We start from the raw sequence: 18,242 nt of genomic DNA on the forward strand, positions 1-18,242 counted from the left end.
TCTTCATAAATGAAGAAGGATAAAGAGTCCTCGGTCTGTGTAGATTAGAGTGAGAGACATGGCATTAGGTAGTGCTTTGGAAGCTTTTTCTCAACCTGGTGCCTATAATGATAATGTGTGGTATGAACAGATAAGGCTCCTCTTTGCTGGAACTGATTTGCCTAAGGCTCTCATGCCCTAGGCCCATTTCAGTCCCGAGGAGCTCCCTGTTTCAGCACACCTGGAACTATCCTGTGCCCACCAGTGGGAAGCTCTGCCAGAATTGTGGGACTGTGCCTCCAATAAGTGCTGCTTCTATGTGGATCACTGTGGTGTGGGACCGCTGGGATATTTGCCTGGTGGGCTTCACCACAGGTGTCACTCATCTTGTGGACTCCAGCTTCCAGCCTCCCATTTCCTGCTCCGAGAATGTTGTTAATAAGAGTAATTACCAGTTTTCTTCAGTCATTATTTGTGCTTTCTTTGCCTTTATAAATTCTTCTCAAATAAGTGGATTGGAGCGAACTAACATTAGTGTTTTGAATTAGACGAAGAAAATTGTATTTAATTTTCTTACCCAAGAGACCTTCCGTTTTCTCTGAGAACTTTTTCTTGTGATGACATTCTTTAGGCATTTTTATTATCAGATACAGATGTGATTCATTTAGTGCCAAGGACAACTACCAGGTTTTCATATTTTTGCTACTTTAACAGTTACCTTAATTTTAGAGCATAGGCTGAAAATGAAAAGATTTTAATAAATGAATTTTTCATGGGTTTGTTGAGAATTAATTCGATAATTGGGTGCTGGTTTTTAAAAGGCATAATCTGTACATTTTTATCAGATATTTATGGCAGGTATAGAGCAACATTTTCCTTGTTTGGTTTTTCTGCAGCAAACCCTACATCTATAAAAATGGTGTGACCTTTTTTTTCTTTTCACCATTGAGATGCTATCTGGGTTATCAGAAAATTATTTGGGGCAGGGAAGGGGGGAATGTTGAGAAGATTTCCAGCAGAGAGTGACAGTTGGTACATGTCTGGCCTTCATGGTAGGTCTTCCTTGGAGTTGGAGGAGGAAAAAAAGGATAGGTGTGGACTTAGAAGAGCAGAGAAAATGTCTGTCTTAATTTTTTCCATTTGAGGGATGTCTCCATGGAGATCAGGTGGGTGTTGAAGAGTTGTATTTATTGGAGACTGAGGCTTATTCGCCAGGTTTGCTTTCTGAACTTCAGAGGGATGAGGTCGAGCCCCATGGTCCATGCATACTGCAGAATAATCCAAGTTTGGGAAAAGCAGAGCTTTGGCAGGACAGGACAAACAGCCTAGAAAAGTATAAAGAATTCCCATCTTACTCTTCTACCTCTGTGGTTCAGTATTTTAATTTAGAAAGCAGTTTTTCTTTCTGTGAAATAAACCTTGGGTGAGTGAAATTTGAAGAAAGTTCTTTCTCCAGTATTTTTCCATTTTCATCTGCTTTTTGTTTATTTTGGACTCATCTTGATCTGTGATCTTAGCCTTGGGAATCAGCGCCCAAGCAGCCACTCAAATGCACTGGGTATTCCCGAGGATGTCCATGACTACAAGGCTGCCACTGCACAGGTCTGCAAAACAATTGGACCGTCTCCTTCATAGACAGGTGTAAGCCTCCTTATTTGAAAATTCTGAAAAATGCTTGCTCTCCCAAAGGATCGCTAGTTAACTTATCCATTCGTGTACTATGTGACAAAAACCAAACATGAAAAAACCAGATGGAGTTTGGTTTACAGTGTGGGTCAGCAGCTGGGAAGGATCAGGAAGTGTGTTTCATCATAATCATGTTTAAGATATAAAATTATGAAGGATGTTAGGCTTCTTTTAGCATGTAAAGTAGAATAAGGGTGTGTTTAGATATGTGTATTACAGATGCCTCAGATATTACACAGGCATTGATTTCTTTTATACTAACATTTATGACCTGGGTAGTAGTGGGCCTTTTCCTTTATGATTTTAGTTATACCATCTGCTTTTTAATATAAACTTGCTAAGATTTCTACTTCTGGCTGAGGTGGGTTTGGGAATGATTTCAAATCTCCCACAGCCCTTCCTCCCCATCTTCTAAAATAGGACTTTGCATAATTAAGTAGTATCAGGAAATGAGCACTGGAGTTGAGAAAACCTCCCCACTGATCCCAGCTCCTCTCTCTACAAGTTATGTGGCCTTAGGAAAGTCACACACCCTCCTACAAGCCTCCGTTTCTTGTTCTTGTGAAATGAGACTGACGTTACTAATTTTGTAGTATTGTTGCAAGGATTCAATTACTTTAAATAATATAAAGTTCCAGATACTTAGTAGTTCCCTTCCCACCATGTCCTTAAATATAAATTCATTTCTCTCATTGGTTTCCTTCTCCTGTCTTTATTTGCTTCCATGATTTTGCTTAAAGTAAACCAGAAAAACCACAGAAATAAATTATTTGGAATTTTTTGTGGCCTTTTTATTTTTGCTGAGGGGTAATTCCGAAATTCCTGTTTTGGAATATTGATACTGCTATTTGTACACAGTGCTCTTTTTCTCCCCAGCCCACCGCCCTCTTTTTCCTTTGGTCCCTGCGGAGAAGAAAGATCTCTGTATTAAGCACATTAGTCTCGTACCTCCTTCCTGTCATCTTGTTTATGATCTCCAGCCCTAGTACCGTCTCTTTCTGGCTGCTGCTAGAGTTAAGTACCTTTGGGGCAGATTGTGGTTACTCTGCACTACCAAATTATAATGCTAAAATGAAGGTAAGCTTTCAAGACTGAACCTAATTTTATGTTAAAATGGAGTTCAGCTTAGGTAGCTAGAGGAGGCCATAGTGGACCTGCATTGTTTTGGTAGGATGAAGTAGATTAGTGTGAGAATAAAATGCTTTATTAATTTAATTAAGCAAATCAGTATATTAAAAGATGCAGACTATTTTCAGAATCTAGTTCTTTGCACTATAGTAGTCTTCCGCCATTTGAATCTCATGATACGGTGTGAAGGCTTTTCCTTGGATCCTTGTAGCTCTCGTGCCATATTCTTCTCTGGTCCTGCCATTCAGACATGTTATGTACCCTATGTTTGCTGCATTGCTCAGGAAATCTGTCAGTCTAACTGTGTCAACCCCCAGCCACAGAAGCACCTCCTCCAGGCCAGAGGACGAAGGAAGTCTTGGGTGGATGGTTGCTTGATTGAATGCACTCTCTTTAAGTAACTATAGCTCATCTGTCTTCTGATAGTTCGTTGGGTTTCTAGCAGGCACGTGTCCCATTGTTGTTAAGTAAAGCCCGGTATGTATGTTTGACAAGTTAGCAGCGTGGCAGCTCGGCTTGCTCCCCAGCCCTGCCGCTGTCTCAGGGATTGTTTGGTTTGGCAGATGGCCAGCTCTCTGCTCTAAGATGCATTTCCTTGACAGGACAAAGTGTGGAGCCGCATTAGCTGCAAAGTTTACAAAGGTTAGCTAAACACACACAATAAATATTAATAAACAGAAAAGGCCCACCCACCTTTGACTTTGAATTCTGTTTCTTCATTCCATGTTTTGGAATCCCTGTAGTATTTGATTAATAACCAGTCTTAGGGTAATTGAGCCTTAAGTATCCTTTGCCTAAGTTAGACTGCTCGCAGAGCCCTCATTGGCTGCTTTGGTGACTCATCGCCACAATGGATGGAGCTCTGGAATGACTGTTTAGTTCAGCGGGTCTTATTTGCATTCTCCCTGCTTCCATGTGAAAAGGAGGGTAAATGTGCTTCTCCCTGAGCGTTTATGCTGACCAGCCATGTGTGCGTCTAAGAGCTGTAGAGGGTAGAGGAGGTGAACAGGAATAGAGGTGCAGTGCCCTGACTTTGGACTCCCTAGAAAGCAATCAGACATTGGTCTGTTGGCCTGGGCAGTTGCCTCTCTCTAACATTTACACCCTCAGCGTAGAGGGAGAGAGTAACGGTAACCTGCTGCCCCTGGAAACTGCCTATTTGGCTGGGTGTCTTGGAATTTACCAGGCCTACACTGTGGATCTTCTCCAATTCTGCACCCTGCTCACTTGAAAACATATTTGAGAACCAGTAATCTTACACTGCTTAGCCAGACTTCTAGAGAACCAAGGAAGAGAAATACCTTTAATACTATGTCCTTAAGACTCTCCTGGGGCCATCTGTAGGTGGCTGGGATTTCGGAGGGCCCTTGAAAGTCCCTCTTACTATCTTCTCTCGCTCTCTGGTTCATGCACATCCCTTTATTTAGGACCACACTGGGAGGAAACGAACCCTACTTTGTTTGTAGGATATTTGAGTATAATAATGATCTAGAGAAATAAAATTGTTCTCCATAGGTAGTAACGATTTTAACTTGAAAATCGTCTCTAACTCCACTTAGCAAAGCAGTCCATTTAGGCTTGGGTGAACTGTAACTTTTAATTCATTCCTTCAACAAATATTTATTGAGCACCACACACTAAACTGGGCATTTGGGAAACACTCCCACCCGAAACACACCAAGATCTCTGCCTGTGTGCAAACTATGTTCACACTGGGGAGGCAGATAATAAGCAAAATTAACGACAAATTATATATTATGTTAAAAGGTGGAACATGTTTTAGAAACATGAAAAAGCAGAGTAAGCACAGTTGTGGGGTACAGTTTTAAAAGGGGCAGTCTTCGCATGATGACATATAAGCGGTGACATGAGGGTGAGTATTGACTTGGATGAACTTATTCTTGGTAGGGTTTATGAAGTTATGTTTGTGACTTTTCTCATGTTTCCGTGCACCTGGCCATGACCTGGAAATTTGCAGTGGTCAAGGCCTGGTTCTCAAATTAATCTCAGTGGCAGAGCACCTGTAAGTCAGGCTGTGCTTTGTAGACCATGAACTGTTGATATACTTAATTCCATCTTACCAACCAAGCACAGTTTTGTTAGATAGAATGTGTCTTTTACAGTCATACATTATCAAGTGGGTTTCACAGACATGTGTACAAAATGACAACCCTCCCCCAGAAGCCATTCTATATATAAGATGCTTACTGTTTCTGATTTTTTTTTTATTAATACTCACTATTGTATGTTTATCATCTTTTAGCACTTGCTGGTAGACACTGGGTAGCAGGCACCATAGATTTAAGAAAAGTTGTGGAAAGAAAACCTAAAATTGTAAAAACCTGCCCTTTTAACTTCATTTTACTGCCTACCAACCAGGAAAAAACAGCCACTCTGATTTTATTTTCTCAGCAGAACATCTCAGCTGTCTTCAGTGGTGCAGAGCTTAAGAACCGCTCTTAAAGAGTATTATCAGACATGAATTCGAAGTCCTGCAGACTCTTACATTTCCTCTTAAGTTCCTCAGGAATCTCAGAGAAGCATTTGTAGCCGAATAACTGTATGCATACTTTTTGCCAGGCAGGTGGGGAGCCAGGATTTCTATCAAAAGGGATTGAGGAGATTCACAGATACTCTGTCTTAACAAAGGAGCAGGATGGTTAGGGAGAGGAAACCAGAGAGACTCAGCCCGAGAGAGATTTGGGAGACCAGGATGCCATGGTTTTCATTTTACTATTAGAACCTAAAATAGCAGTATCTAATTGTACCCTTTTTTCTTAGTCCTTGCGCGTTGCTTGGCTCATGATGGTTCTAAATAAATCTTGAATTGATGTTTCCACTCATTACTTGTTCTATCAGAATGAGATCCACAGAACCTAGCACATGGTGTTTCTGCCTACCAATTTTAGCTTCATCTTCCCCCACCCCTCTTCATCATTTCCCCCCTGCTAAACCTCCCACCTCGGCCCTCTTACTACAGACAGAAATTAAAAACAGGTTGTAGTTCTCACTGAGAACTCATTCTTTTTGACCCCAGGGCACCACTTATTTTCCTTACCAGTAATGAATTCAAAGGATCGTAACTTCCAGTGGACCTTCTCTTAAATAGCTTTTCATTCAGGTTAATGTCAAGTCTTTGTATGCCGTGTCTCTGTTTTACTTCTGCTATTGTCCTGCTGGTTTATCTCATAGATAGGGAGATATTATTCAATGCCTGCAAATATGTGTTGTTCCTGAAAAAGCTTTATGAGATTTGGATCTTTGTGAACTAAAAACAATAACCACCTGGCTTCAATCTGCTGTCCAGAGGGACATATTGTGTGTATAAAAACATGAAACACTGAGATCTAAATCTGCTTCAGTGGTAAGCAGAACTGAGTTATGTGGGTTCAGCATTCCGAGATGCCAGCTTCACATGGCACTGGAGCTGGGGAAGCCTAACCTTGTGGTTGCAAGGTTATCAAGAAATGAGAGGAGGGGTGTCGGAAGGAACAACTTGTTCATCTTTAAAGGGTATCACACAGATAACAAGTGATGGAATAGAACTGAACCTCGGGGACACAGCCTTATAGTTTAGAGGAGAATGTCCTAAAAATTACGGGTAACCATCAGGATGATATTCAGTTTAGTAAACTGACTCTAGCCATCAAAGCACCAGCGGGACTTTTCCCGTTTTTACTTGGCTTCTTTAGTTGATTACCATGCCTTTCCTTTTCAGAGTGTTGTCCGCTGCCTGTGGCATCCAAAGCTGAACCAGATCATGGTAGGAACTGGAAATGGATTGGCTAAAGTGTATTATGACCCCAACAAGAGTCAGAGGTATTTCAAGGGTCTTGCCTGTTTTAGATGGATGACAACAACTGGGGGGAGGGTTTCTTTTCCTACCCTGCTTTTACTTATTGCCCCCTTTGATGGGGATCCACCCTTTTAGAAAATGCAGCTGGCACAGAGTAAAGCCTCAAACTCCTGGTATTGTACTTTAAAGAGGATTTGGATATTGCCCTTGATCCATACAGAATTCAAAGTGAAAGTTTCCTGGGGATTTGCAGTCCTTTAGCTGAAATGTTGAGTGCAAAGGGGGGAAAAGTCCTGCCCACTTTGCATACCACCCTGGACATGGCATTAGCTGTGATACATGTAGAGGATTAACAAAGCAGGGAACTCACCCCTCACAGGAAATGGAAACAGCTAGTCTGTTTTGTTCCCTTTCTGTTTGGGCTTTTATCAGGTAGCAGTTTGGATGTGTGGGGTTGTTCTCTGCCAGCAGAAGGGGACAGCACAAATTGTTTCCTCTTCGATCCCATGCCCACCCCAAATGTTAGACTTAAATATACCAATGTGTTTCAAAAGTCTGAAAACTTCACTGGAGGCTCAACCAGTTCCTCAATTGTGTTCATTTTCTTTGGGCACAAAGGCGGACATTTGTCACCACCCCCCAAAAAAGGATGTTTTTGTTTGTCTCTGTTAAGGTACGATGCTTGGTTAGCTCTTTCTTTAGAGGGAGCCTTGGTCAGCTAGTATTAAAGTTCACATGCTAAATTCTTTGGGGTCCTCCATAAACCTATTTTGGGTCCCACATCCTTTTTGAGGAAAGGAAACTCATCCTCTGTTAATGAATATGCATTGCTATAATTCGTTTGGGTAGAAATAGAAGCAGACAGTCGGTCTTCCCTTGGAACTTTGTGCACTAGCATTGGAACTCTTGCCCTGTAAAATAAAGTTTTTATTGTGTTTAAGAACAAACAGGATTTTGTTTGTTTTTTAATAAAGGAATTGAAAATGCTAATGTAATTAGAATGAGAGAGAGAGAGAGAGAGTCTGTTTCATTTGAGAAAATGATGAGCCCCATTTGATAGCACCCATTTGGAAGCTTCTATGTGTGGAATCTTTAAGAAATTTTTTTATTTGTATTTGCTTCCTGAGAGGGATAGCTCATTATTGCTAAAGAAGAAGTGAAATGTCCTAATCAAACTTTTGGTTAACCCCACGCATTCTTGGGCAGTAGCCCCGTGACAACACTGCCAAGCCAACTCAGTTCCAGACACTCGTACTCTTACATTAGAGATGTGGACGAATGCCACTTGGGGTGGAGACCACCCAGGTTGCTTTCATATGAGACATAAACTAATATTTGAACCGTGTGACCTTCAGGGTGAAAAGACTGGTTAATTTTACTTGTATCTCTTTCACTTACATCTTTGGGTTATTTCTACAGATTTTTTAAACTAGTGTTCTGTTGCCTGATTACCTCTCCAACCCTTTCCCTCAGTGGTAACCACTGACTGACAGACTTGCTTTCCCATAAATTTAATCCCTTATCACCAAGGCCCCATCTTTTGCCATCCCTTAGAAAGTCAAGGACATGGCGAGATGGTGTGCACAGAGTGTGTTCCTGAAAGTATCTAATGTTTTTGACATGACTTTCTGTTTGTAAGACCAAGTAAAGAAAATAATGTGCTCTTACCCACCCCAGGGGAGCAAAATTATGTGTGGTTAAAACCCAGCGGAAGGCGAAACAAGCCGAGACTCTAACCCAGGACTACATCATCACCCGTAAGTTGTTAGCATGGTCTCTCCATCGTCTTCTCTCTCTCTTCTACTGTAATGTGGTGTTGATCTCATGGCTTTAGAGACAGAAAAAGTTTTCACAGTCCAGGCATATATTACAAAGTATCATGTGGACAGAACTGCGAGTCATGTAACAGCTAACTGCTTTAGCTTCTGTGACTCATCACAGAGACAGGGTAATTTCATGTAACTTTCAACCCAAAAGGGAAAAGCCTATTTGAGCCTAATGCATTACTCCATAGCAGCCTTTTAAAGAATAACAATCTGTTCTAAGAATAAACAAGAAAGAGTGCTGGCCTTGGAATCAGGAGACCTGGATTTGTCCAGTTTTACTACTGACTTGCAGTATGATGTTGAACAACTGAACGTTATCAGCAGAGTGAGGAGACTAGGCAAAGGGTCTCCGTCAGCTCCCTCTGAGACTCCGTGACCATGTGATAGATCCAGAGACATTTAGATACAAAATGAACTACTGTGGGCACCAGAAATCTTACCAGAATAAGTAGCTTCTGTCCGGTTTGTCACACAACCTTGTTAATCTGACAGATTTGTCTTTCCCAGAGCCACAGCCTCAGATCTGTCACCACTAGTGTCTAGGAAGGACGTCTTGGATGCAGTAGCAATTGTGATGAGCTGATGCTCTGTGGACTTTACCGGGGTCTCCATCTAAAGCCCAGGGGGCGCTGTACTGCTGGGTTTTCTCTCTGGTGGTGGGTCTCCTGTAAGACCAAGTCCCTTGGAGCTTACGATCAGTAAGGAGATCCCATGGCACTTTTTGCAAGAGTAGAAGTGTTAAAGTCGGTGTCACAACCAGTCTAGCTCATGTAATTACACGCGGCCTACTTAAATTCCTCCAGTCGTTTGAAGTGAAAAGCTATTTTTCCCCCTCCTAAAAATACTGTTGTGTCGTGTTGCCCAACAGAGTGACTAGTGACTGTGTTTCTCAGCTCCCCTGACTCAAGGCAGGCATGTTTTACTGGTGAGGGAGATGGTCCTGACCCCAGCTGGTGGTAGGGGTAGGGGGATACTAGAAGAATTTTTTAGGTATTTTAGACATTTCTGTCATTCATATTATAAATTCCCTTTGAACCTCTATTAACCCATTACCTTCTCTTCCCCACTCCTGTGGAAAAATTTTTTTCTATTTTAAAAGAGGTTTTACTCAGCATGTAAGGATCCAAAGAAATAATTCTGGTATATTTTTTGGTCAAGAAAAAGATCATTACTTAACTTTCCCCCCGATAACCCTCTTGCTGTCCCGCAGAATATCACTGTTACCCTTTTACATTTATATACTGTTTTATATTATGAAATTTAATTCTGACATTGAGTGAGCAACCAATAGCAATGGGACAAATACTGCTTTGATTCTTATTCTTTTGTTTTGTCCACCATATAGAAGTAGGGAAAAGTCCCCATCAAGTCACCATGCCAGGTGATTCAGGCACCTCCATGCATTCAAGGCAATCTTTATCCCACTTAGTGGGCTAAGTGCTCCTCCCTTCCGGTTACTCAGTGTTGTCAACTCCTCCTGAGAGGTGGTCACATTTCAGAAACGTGTGAAGTGATTCCAGTGTTTATGAGGCATCTAAGGAAACTTCAGGGCTGACAGGCAAGCTGTTGGCATTATTCACATTTGGGTCCTACAAGAAAAAATAAGCAGTCCCATTAAGTGTTTCTTTTCAAAACCACAGAAATTAAGTTTAACTGCTACCCGTGGTTTGGGAGATGGGGAGCCTCACTGGTGTCTCCGTGACAGTGTTTGACAGTATTTCCTGAGTGGCGTTAGTTGCCAGCAGAGGTGAACAATGAGTCTGGTCTCCAACAAAATTGGCTAATTGGTTACAGTAAGACTGTCTTTTATTATTAGATTAAGGCTGTCATTATGACTTCCATGTCATCTTTTAGTTAGTCATGCTTCAGCTATGTTTTGGGATGGAAGGGTTATTATTATAATAAAATTTTTCAATTGTGACTTCTCGTAGCTCATGCCTTGCCTATGTTCCGTGAGCCCCGCCAACGGAGTACAAGGAAACAGCTGGAGAAGGACAGACTGGATCCCCTGAAGTCTCATAAACCTGAACCTCCTGTAGCAGGCCCAGGTGACTGTGGTCTAACCTGTGATCTGCAGAGGGGGGTGAGGGGCCGGGTGGGGTCACTGGTATAGAATTGGAAAGATGCTTTCTGCCTGGATGCTGCTTTGTCTTCAGAGAGATTTTACCACATGGTGGTTTTTAGATATTTTCTTTTTAGCAACTTTTTGTTTAAAGATCTGATGCAGAATCCTGATGCATAAGACTGATAAAAATGGAGAGGAAGCCTAGAGCCCTCTCTGCTTGCTGTCTAACTTGAGCTCTTTTAGGTGACCTTGGTAGTACTTTGGGGCTCCTAGAACCTGGTGATAAAACCACTGCTCTCAATATTGGCTTCATATACAACATTTGGGTACTTTAACTAGAATCCAGACTGGATTAGGTTTCACATAAGGCAAAAAGTTACAATCACTGAGTTCTTTGTTGATATAATGGAGCTGCCCATTCCCCTACAAGATGAATAAAGGTCCTTAGAGTTTTTACGAAAATAGGTACCAGAAGAAAGCAAGACAGTGTTGGCTATCATGAACACATGCCTCTACTGGAATCCCATTTTACTAGCTATCGCTTGTGTGGTTTCCCTTGTCTTAGGCTCCTAAGCCTATATATAGCTTTTAACTTGTTCATTCGTCTTGAACCTCAGCTGTGGGCCTACATCTGTTTGGCCTGCACCTTCAGCTTTGGAAACATTTCACATCTCTATCTTAACTTTTTTTTGTTTTCATTTTCCCTGCCACCATTCTAATCAAAGTTCCCAAATAGTATTCTTACATGGATTATTGAAAAGCCCTTCTAACTAGGCATCTTATCTCAAGTCAGTCTCTCTCTCTCTGCTCCCAACCCTGCCTCCATCCATCTTATACACAGCTTTTATTTACAATTTCTCTGGCTTTCTTTTTTTTCTTTTTAAAAAAATTTTTTTTAAGTTTATTTATTTTGAGAGAGACAGAGACAGCGTGAGCTGTCAGCGCAGAGCCTGATGCAGGGCTTGAACTCATGAAACCATGAGATCATGACCTGAACCAAAGCCAGGTGCTTAACCAACTGAGCCACCCCAGCGCCCCAACTCCTCTGGCTTTCATGTTGCTACTGCCCCCAAATTTCATAAGCTTCCCACTTCCATTTGCATTTTCAGAGAATCAAGGTTCTCCTTAGTGTACTCAACCTCACTTCTGAGCATTCCACCTCACTTCTCTCCTACTCTGATCTTCTGATACGACTGACTGTTGGTTCATTTCTGCCTGCAAATGCCCATTGATTGAATTGTCCTCTTTCTATACTTTTGTACTTAAGCCATTCTGCTCACTCAAAGTGACCTCTGCCTTCTGAGCTTTCGCAAATTGGATCTACCTCTTCCCAAAGACCTCCCCAACCACCTCAGCCTGAAGAGCTCTCTCCTTCCTCTAAGTACCGTAATAGTTACTGGCCACACAAATCCTTTCCCAATGAATTCTTTCCTGCCTTATTTAGTCTCTTATTTTGATTTATAGAATTAATTTTTTAGCACAGTTTGGCTCTTCATGCGTTTTTGTTTTGTTTTGTTTTTTAATTTTTCCTAAAATGTCGTACATTTTTGAGTACCAGGCACCAGGCTAGCTGTTAAGGATCTAGCAGATCTTAACAAATCCCTGCCCTTACAGAGCTTTCTGTCTACTGGAGCAGTTCCAGCACCATAAAATAACGTGAATCAGTGTATTCAGCTTACTTGTTTTCTCTCCTACAAGGTACCTGGAAGATGGCAAGCCCTAAGATGTGTTTGTTTAAGGCTAAAATAGTGTCTAACAAATATTGGTTATTTTTATTAATTGAATTTCAAATGTTCATGCCTGAGGAATGTTTTTAAGGCATATTCATGGCAAAGTATTTGTAATTCCTGCTGCATTAGTATCACTATGTAAGTTAAACAGCTAAAACACATCAAAAAAACATCTCTTTCTATTTAAAAATGTTATGGGAAAGTTAAGGTTTGGTGATTTCCTACTTTGGTTGTGAAAGCTGAAAGGATGATACTGAAGTATTCTTGAGATCTGTGCACCTCAAACCAAGGTCTGAAGAAGCCCCAGAGTGCTCCAAACCTTGATTCCATAGGGGATGCCAAAAATCGGGTAAATGTGAAGTTCTGGCCTCACTCTGTTACTCATGTAACCAGCCACCTTGGAAGCCAGGACTGAAGGACTCTCAGCCTTTTCAGATAAGTACAGTGTATACAAGGTATACATATATACTGTCATGCTCATTCCATTATCTGATTGGTTTTTTTCCTTTGAAACAGGTCGTGGTGGCCGGGTTGGAACCCATGGGGGCACTCTGTCATCATACATTGTGAAGAACATTGCTTTGGACAAAACTGATGACAGCAATCCCCGGGAAGCCATTTTGCGGCATGCTAAAGCAGCCGAAGACAACCCATATTGGGTTTCTCCAGCATATTCTAAGTAAGAAAACAACCCTTTAAAATAAGAAAAATTATTATGTTTAATGAATAGGAAAGAATGTAACAATGGCTGCTTTGAGGTTCTAACTCTCCATTTCTTGTTCTATTCTTGAGCATGAAAAATAAGCCAGGTACTCATAGTCCTGAACCTAGGCATTTGTTTGTATCTTAGGACTCTTAAAATGGTAAAAAAAAAAAAAAAAAAGAAAAAGAAATTTAATCTTTATTTATTTTTGAGAGAGAGAGAGGCGGAGTGCAAGTGGGGGAGGAACAGAAAGAGAGGAAGACACAGTATCTGAATCAGGCTCCAGGCTCCAAGCTGTCAGCACAGAGCCTGACATGGGGCTTGAACCCATGAACTGTGAGATCATGACCTGAGCCAAAGTCAGACACTTAGCCAACTGAGCCACCCAGACGCCCCTAAAATGGTGAATTTTTAAAGTAGGTCAGTTTCATCAGTTTTAGCCCAGTGGAAACCCATTGTATGAAGCCCATTCTATCTATGACTAAAAAAAGGAAACTCACCATATGCATTATCTTAGTTGAAGAGAGTTAAAAGCAAATGAAGGGGAGCAGTCTGTAGGTCTGTCATTAAGGACTTCTTTTATTTGCAGAACTATGTATGTAACACGTACATAGACAGAGTAGAGCCTGCCTGCTCAGATTCCCTGAAATAGCTCAACATGGATGAACTTGTAGTGTTTCTTAAAGCCACTAAAACAGATAAATTTACACAAAAGAAAGGTAGTATTGTAGAATTTTGGGTTCTTAATTTTTCATTTTTTTTTTTTTTATTTTTTTTTTTTTATTTTTTTTAAATTTTTTTTTTTTTTCAACGTTTATTTATTTTTTGGGACAGAGAGAGACAGAGCATGAATGGGGGAGGGGCAGAGAGAGAGGGAGACACAGAATCGGAAACAGGCTCCAGGCTCTGAGCCATCAGCCCAGAGCCCGACGCGGGGCTCGAACTCCCGGACCGCGAGATCGCGACCTGGCTGAAGTCGGACGCTTAACCGACTGCGCCACCCAGGCGCCCCATTAATTTTTCATTTTAAACTAATTTTAGACTTACAGAAAAATTGCAAAGAGCTCATGTACACTCTTCACCCAACTTACCCTAATGTTAACACCTTACATAACCACAGTACAACTATTTAGCAATTAGAATTAACTAGAAAAATTAATATTGGTACAATATTATTGATGAAGCAACAGACCTTACTTGATTTTCCCCAGTTTATCCACTGATATTCTTTCTCTCTCTAGGGATCCTGTAAGGGGTCCCATATCACCATATTACATTTAGTTGTTTCTCCCTAGTCTCATGCAGTCTTTTTTTTTTCTAAAGTTTATTTATTTGTTTTGAGAGAGTTGGGTAGAGGGGCAGAGAGGGAGGGACAGAGAGAATCCCGAGGAGGTTCCACACTGTCAGCCCAGAGCCTGACTCGGGGCTCCATCTCATAAACTGCAAGATCAAACTCCGAGCTGATTTCAAAAGTCAGTTGCTTAACCAGCTGAGCCACCCAGGTGCCCCTAGTCTCATCCAGTCTTTACAGTTTCTCAGTCTTTCTTGTCTTTCATGACTTTGACACTTTTGGTGAACACTGGTCTGTTATTTTGTACATTTTGTCTCTCAGTTTAGATTTGTCTGATATTTCACACAATTGGAATGAAACTGTGTATTTTAGGCAAACCTAATACAGGGCTGATGTTGTATCCCTTTGGGTTCATCATATCAAGAATGTCATGTCAGTATGTCTTATCGGTGGTGAGGTTGACCTTGGTCACCTGGTTAAGGTGATACCTGCCAAGTTTCTCCACTGTAAGTTACTGTCATTATTTTGAGTTAATAAATTATTTGGGGGTGATATTTTACAGCTCTGAAAATCCTGCCCCTCTTTAAACTTTGGCTCTCTAATTTTATTATCCGTGGGTAGATTTGCCTGCAGTAGTTATTACTGTGGTGTTTGCCTCATGGTGATTTTCTATTTCCCTGTTTCTTCCACATTTATTAATTGGAATTCTACTAAAAGGAAGAATTGTCCCTTCTCCCACATTTACTTATTTTTCAAGTATTTTTTATATCAGTGTGGACTTCAAAATACTTTATGGGTTAAAATTCAGTACTATCATTATTTAGGTTTTTGCTCAAATTGTTCCAACTTTGGCTAAAAGAATCTCCTTCAGAATAACTCCTGTCCTCTTTTGACAGATCCCTGTATTTTTTTGAGCACTTCCTTACTTTCTGATACCACAAGATGTGCCACAGTTCATCTTTGTTTTTCTTGCCCATAGCCTGCCTCACTCAGTCTCTTCCCCACCCACCTCTGCAGGTAATTAATCTCTTTAGTTTCTGCCCTATCTTTCCTGTAGGTCTCTTGCACAAACGAACAGATTTGTGAGTATTTTCTTACACCCTCTCCTTTCTCACATGAAGGGTAGCATAATATAAATACCCTTTTGGGCTCTGCTATTTTTCACTTAGGATTATGCCCTGGAGATCACTCTACATCGGTTCCCAGAGCTCCTTCTCATTTTTCCACAGCTGCATAGTGCTCCAGTGTAGGGAGGCACATAGTTTATTCAGCTATCTCCTATGAGTGGGTATTTAGGGTGTTCCAGTATTTTGCAATTTCTAACAGAGCTACATTAAATAAACTTGGCCATATGTATTTTTGTATTGCTGGAGGTATAGTCAGGTTTTTTTCTTGGTGTCTTTATATAATATTAAAGTTTTCTCTTAAATTATGAGAAAGCTGGACACTGATCACTTTTCAAAACATTACTGTGCTGGAAAAAAATCACTTATAAACCAAATCAGTGTACGTGTTATAGCAATATAAGTTCCCTATCTGCTAATCATTATGAGCTATTTTGCATAAAAGAAAAAACACATTGTTTTAGCTTGGATTTCTTAAACTGATAAGAACAGATACTACACTTGATCTTAGCCAAAAGAAGCAATAGCTTGGGTTTCTTAGAAGCCGACCTGAGAAAAAGATTCATATAAAGGTGATTTTTTTAGGAAGCGTCCATAGAGAAAACCAGGAGGAGAGTGGAGAACTGTAATGAAACCAAGTAAGGGAGTATCAAGCACAGTTTCAAGGGGGTCACTTTGGCTCGCTCTGCAGGGTAACCCTGGAGACCCTGGTCAGAGGCATGGTAACTGGAGTATTTATACCCCAGTATCTATTGGTTATTGCTAATGGCTGCAGGTGGGGTTGGGGGGAGACATTCCCATGTACTACCAGCTTTCCAGGGCTTTAGCAACCTGCTGATAGCCCTCTGACAAAGATAGGTGCTGCTGTTGTGAGTGAAAGCACCCTACACAAAAATGCTAAAGAGATTTGAGGGCCTTTGGGGGTGTGGGGGGGGGGAGCACTGCATCCTCTGCTGTACATGTTGTAGCAGAACAGACCTTACTGTGGCATGTCAGTGGTGGTGGTTCACAGTGTGTACTAATAACCAGACGGTACAGATGGAACATCTCTGAACCATTAGTTGGATAATATTACAGCAGCTAAGAGGGTCATATCAAGGCTGGCCAACTAAATAGTGCACACTTAGCTGCCTTTTGTATAGAATTTGTATGTGTATAAGCTAATGTATGTCAACGCATCATTGGCAGTCAGATAAGCTTGTAGATTGTGCCTCTGTTGACACTCAGTTTTTAATGGGGTCATTATTTTCTATTACTATTAGGGTTTTTTTTATACTTAAAGAAACTTGTTTAGAAACATACAAAAAAATTAACTGAGGAGAGAGGAATAAACAGAGCCATGTTTTAAAATTTGCTAAACATAGTGAGCATCATTTGCAGAAAAATTTGGCACTATCTATACAAATTTAAAACGCAAATACCCTTTGACTTGGCAACTGTATTTCAGGAAGTTTTGCACAAGTGGGCAAATATGTATGTCCAAAGATATTAAGCTCAGTATTGTGTAGGAAAGCAAAAGACTGAAAACAATGTAAATGTCCTTCAATGGGGTATTGTTTTAGAAAAGTATAGCCTATCCATACAATGAAAGATATCAAGAAAGTATAAAGAATGGGCTAGATATATATGTGGATGGATGTGGCCTAATCTCCTAAGTACAAAACCAACCTACAAGCAAAAACAGAAACCAGCTTATAAAACATGATGTCTACCCGTGTTTTTAAGCAGTGGATGTATCTATATACATATCTGTTCATCTATACCTGGACTCCCTCTGGGAGGAGAGCCAAGAAATGAAGGTGGTAGGTATGTTTTAAGTAGTGAACAAAGGAACAGGAATGGGGTTGTGTGTGTGAAAGTGAAAGGGGCCTTCGCAGTTCCATAGTCTGCCTGTTAGCACTGCTGGAAAGTTTTGTTCATTATGTGCATGTATTACCTAAACTCTCAGACATGAAAATTACATACAACATTAAAGTTAGATCCTTCATCAAAGTAATTAGCTGTTAGAAGTTAGAACAATAACCTGGAAATTCTAAGGCCAGCTCCCTGGCCTTGGTTCTAGCAAGGACTTACTATCCAGTAGGTTCTAAAAGGTATCTTCTCAGTGTCTCATTCTCTTCAATAGTAAGTAAGATCTTTGACACCCTCCTATAAATTATACATTGTTAATATCACCCAATAATCAGTGGTCAGTATTAGTTCAACATTTATAGAGATACCTCAGTAATTTACTTTGTGTGTAAACACACACAAACCTATTTGGAGCAGTGTGCTATCAAATTTATTTTAATGTAGTCACCTTTAGGAATTTTTTCCTTCTTGGGCTTTGTTTTAGTTAGGAAGGCTTCCCATCTAAGGTAATTCTTCAGATTCTGCCATCTTTCTATTTCACCATTTTTAAAATTATTTTTTAGAGTTAAATTTCTGTTCACCTGAAATTATTTTAGTGAAGGGAGTGAGGAAGGTATATTTGTATACTGTGGCCACTGTAACAAATTACCACAAACTTGGTGGCCTGAAAAACAGAACTTAATTCTCTCACGGTTCTGCAGGCCAGAAGTGTGAAATCAAGGTGTCACCAGAGCCACATTCCATACAGAGGCTCTAGGGGAAAATTTGTTCCCTGCCTCTGCTAGCTTCTGGAGGCTGCCTGCTAGCTGGGCTTGTAGCCACATTGCCCCAGTCTCTTCTCCATCTTGGCAATGCCTTGTGCTTTGTGTTGGTTTCCTCTTCTGTCTTACAAGGATACCTCTGATGTCATTTGGGGCCCACCCAAGATGATCCAGGACCATCTCCTCATCTTAAAGTCCTTAATCACATCTGCAAAGACCTTTTTTTCCAAATAAGGTAATATTCACAGCTCCCAGGGATTTAAGGTGGATATTTTGGGAGGGACTATTTTTCCAGCCTACAA

General features: G+C 40.8%; 1 protein-coding gene across 1 annotated transcript in view; it reads left to right on the forward strand.

The window, feature by feature from the left end:
- Nucleotides 1-18,242, forward strand: part of WDR70 (WD repeat domain 70) — a 305,807-nt gene that overhangs the window by 273,255 nt on the left and 14,310 nt on the right. Inside the window, exons 14-17 of the mRNA XM_025923710.2 lie at nt 6,512-6,612; nt 8,267-8,346; nt 10,347-10,463; nt 12,727-12,889. Of these exons, the coding sequence (XP_025779495.2) occupies nt 6,512-6,612; nt 8,267-8,346; nt 10,347-10,463; nt 12,727-12,889 (461 nt within the window). The remainder of the gene's footprint in view (nt 1-6,511; nt 6,613-8,266; nt 8,347-10,346; nt 10,464-12,726; nt 12,890-18,242) is intronic.

This window comes from Puma concolor, chromosome A1 (genome assembly GCF_028749965.1).
Source record: "Puma concolor isolate L17-30 chromosome A1, mPumCon1.1.hap2, whole genome shotgun sequence".
Lineage (NCBI taxonomy): Eukaryota > Metazoa > Chordata > Mammalia > Carnivora > Felidae > Puma > Puma concolor.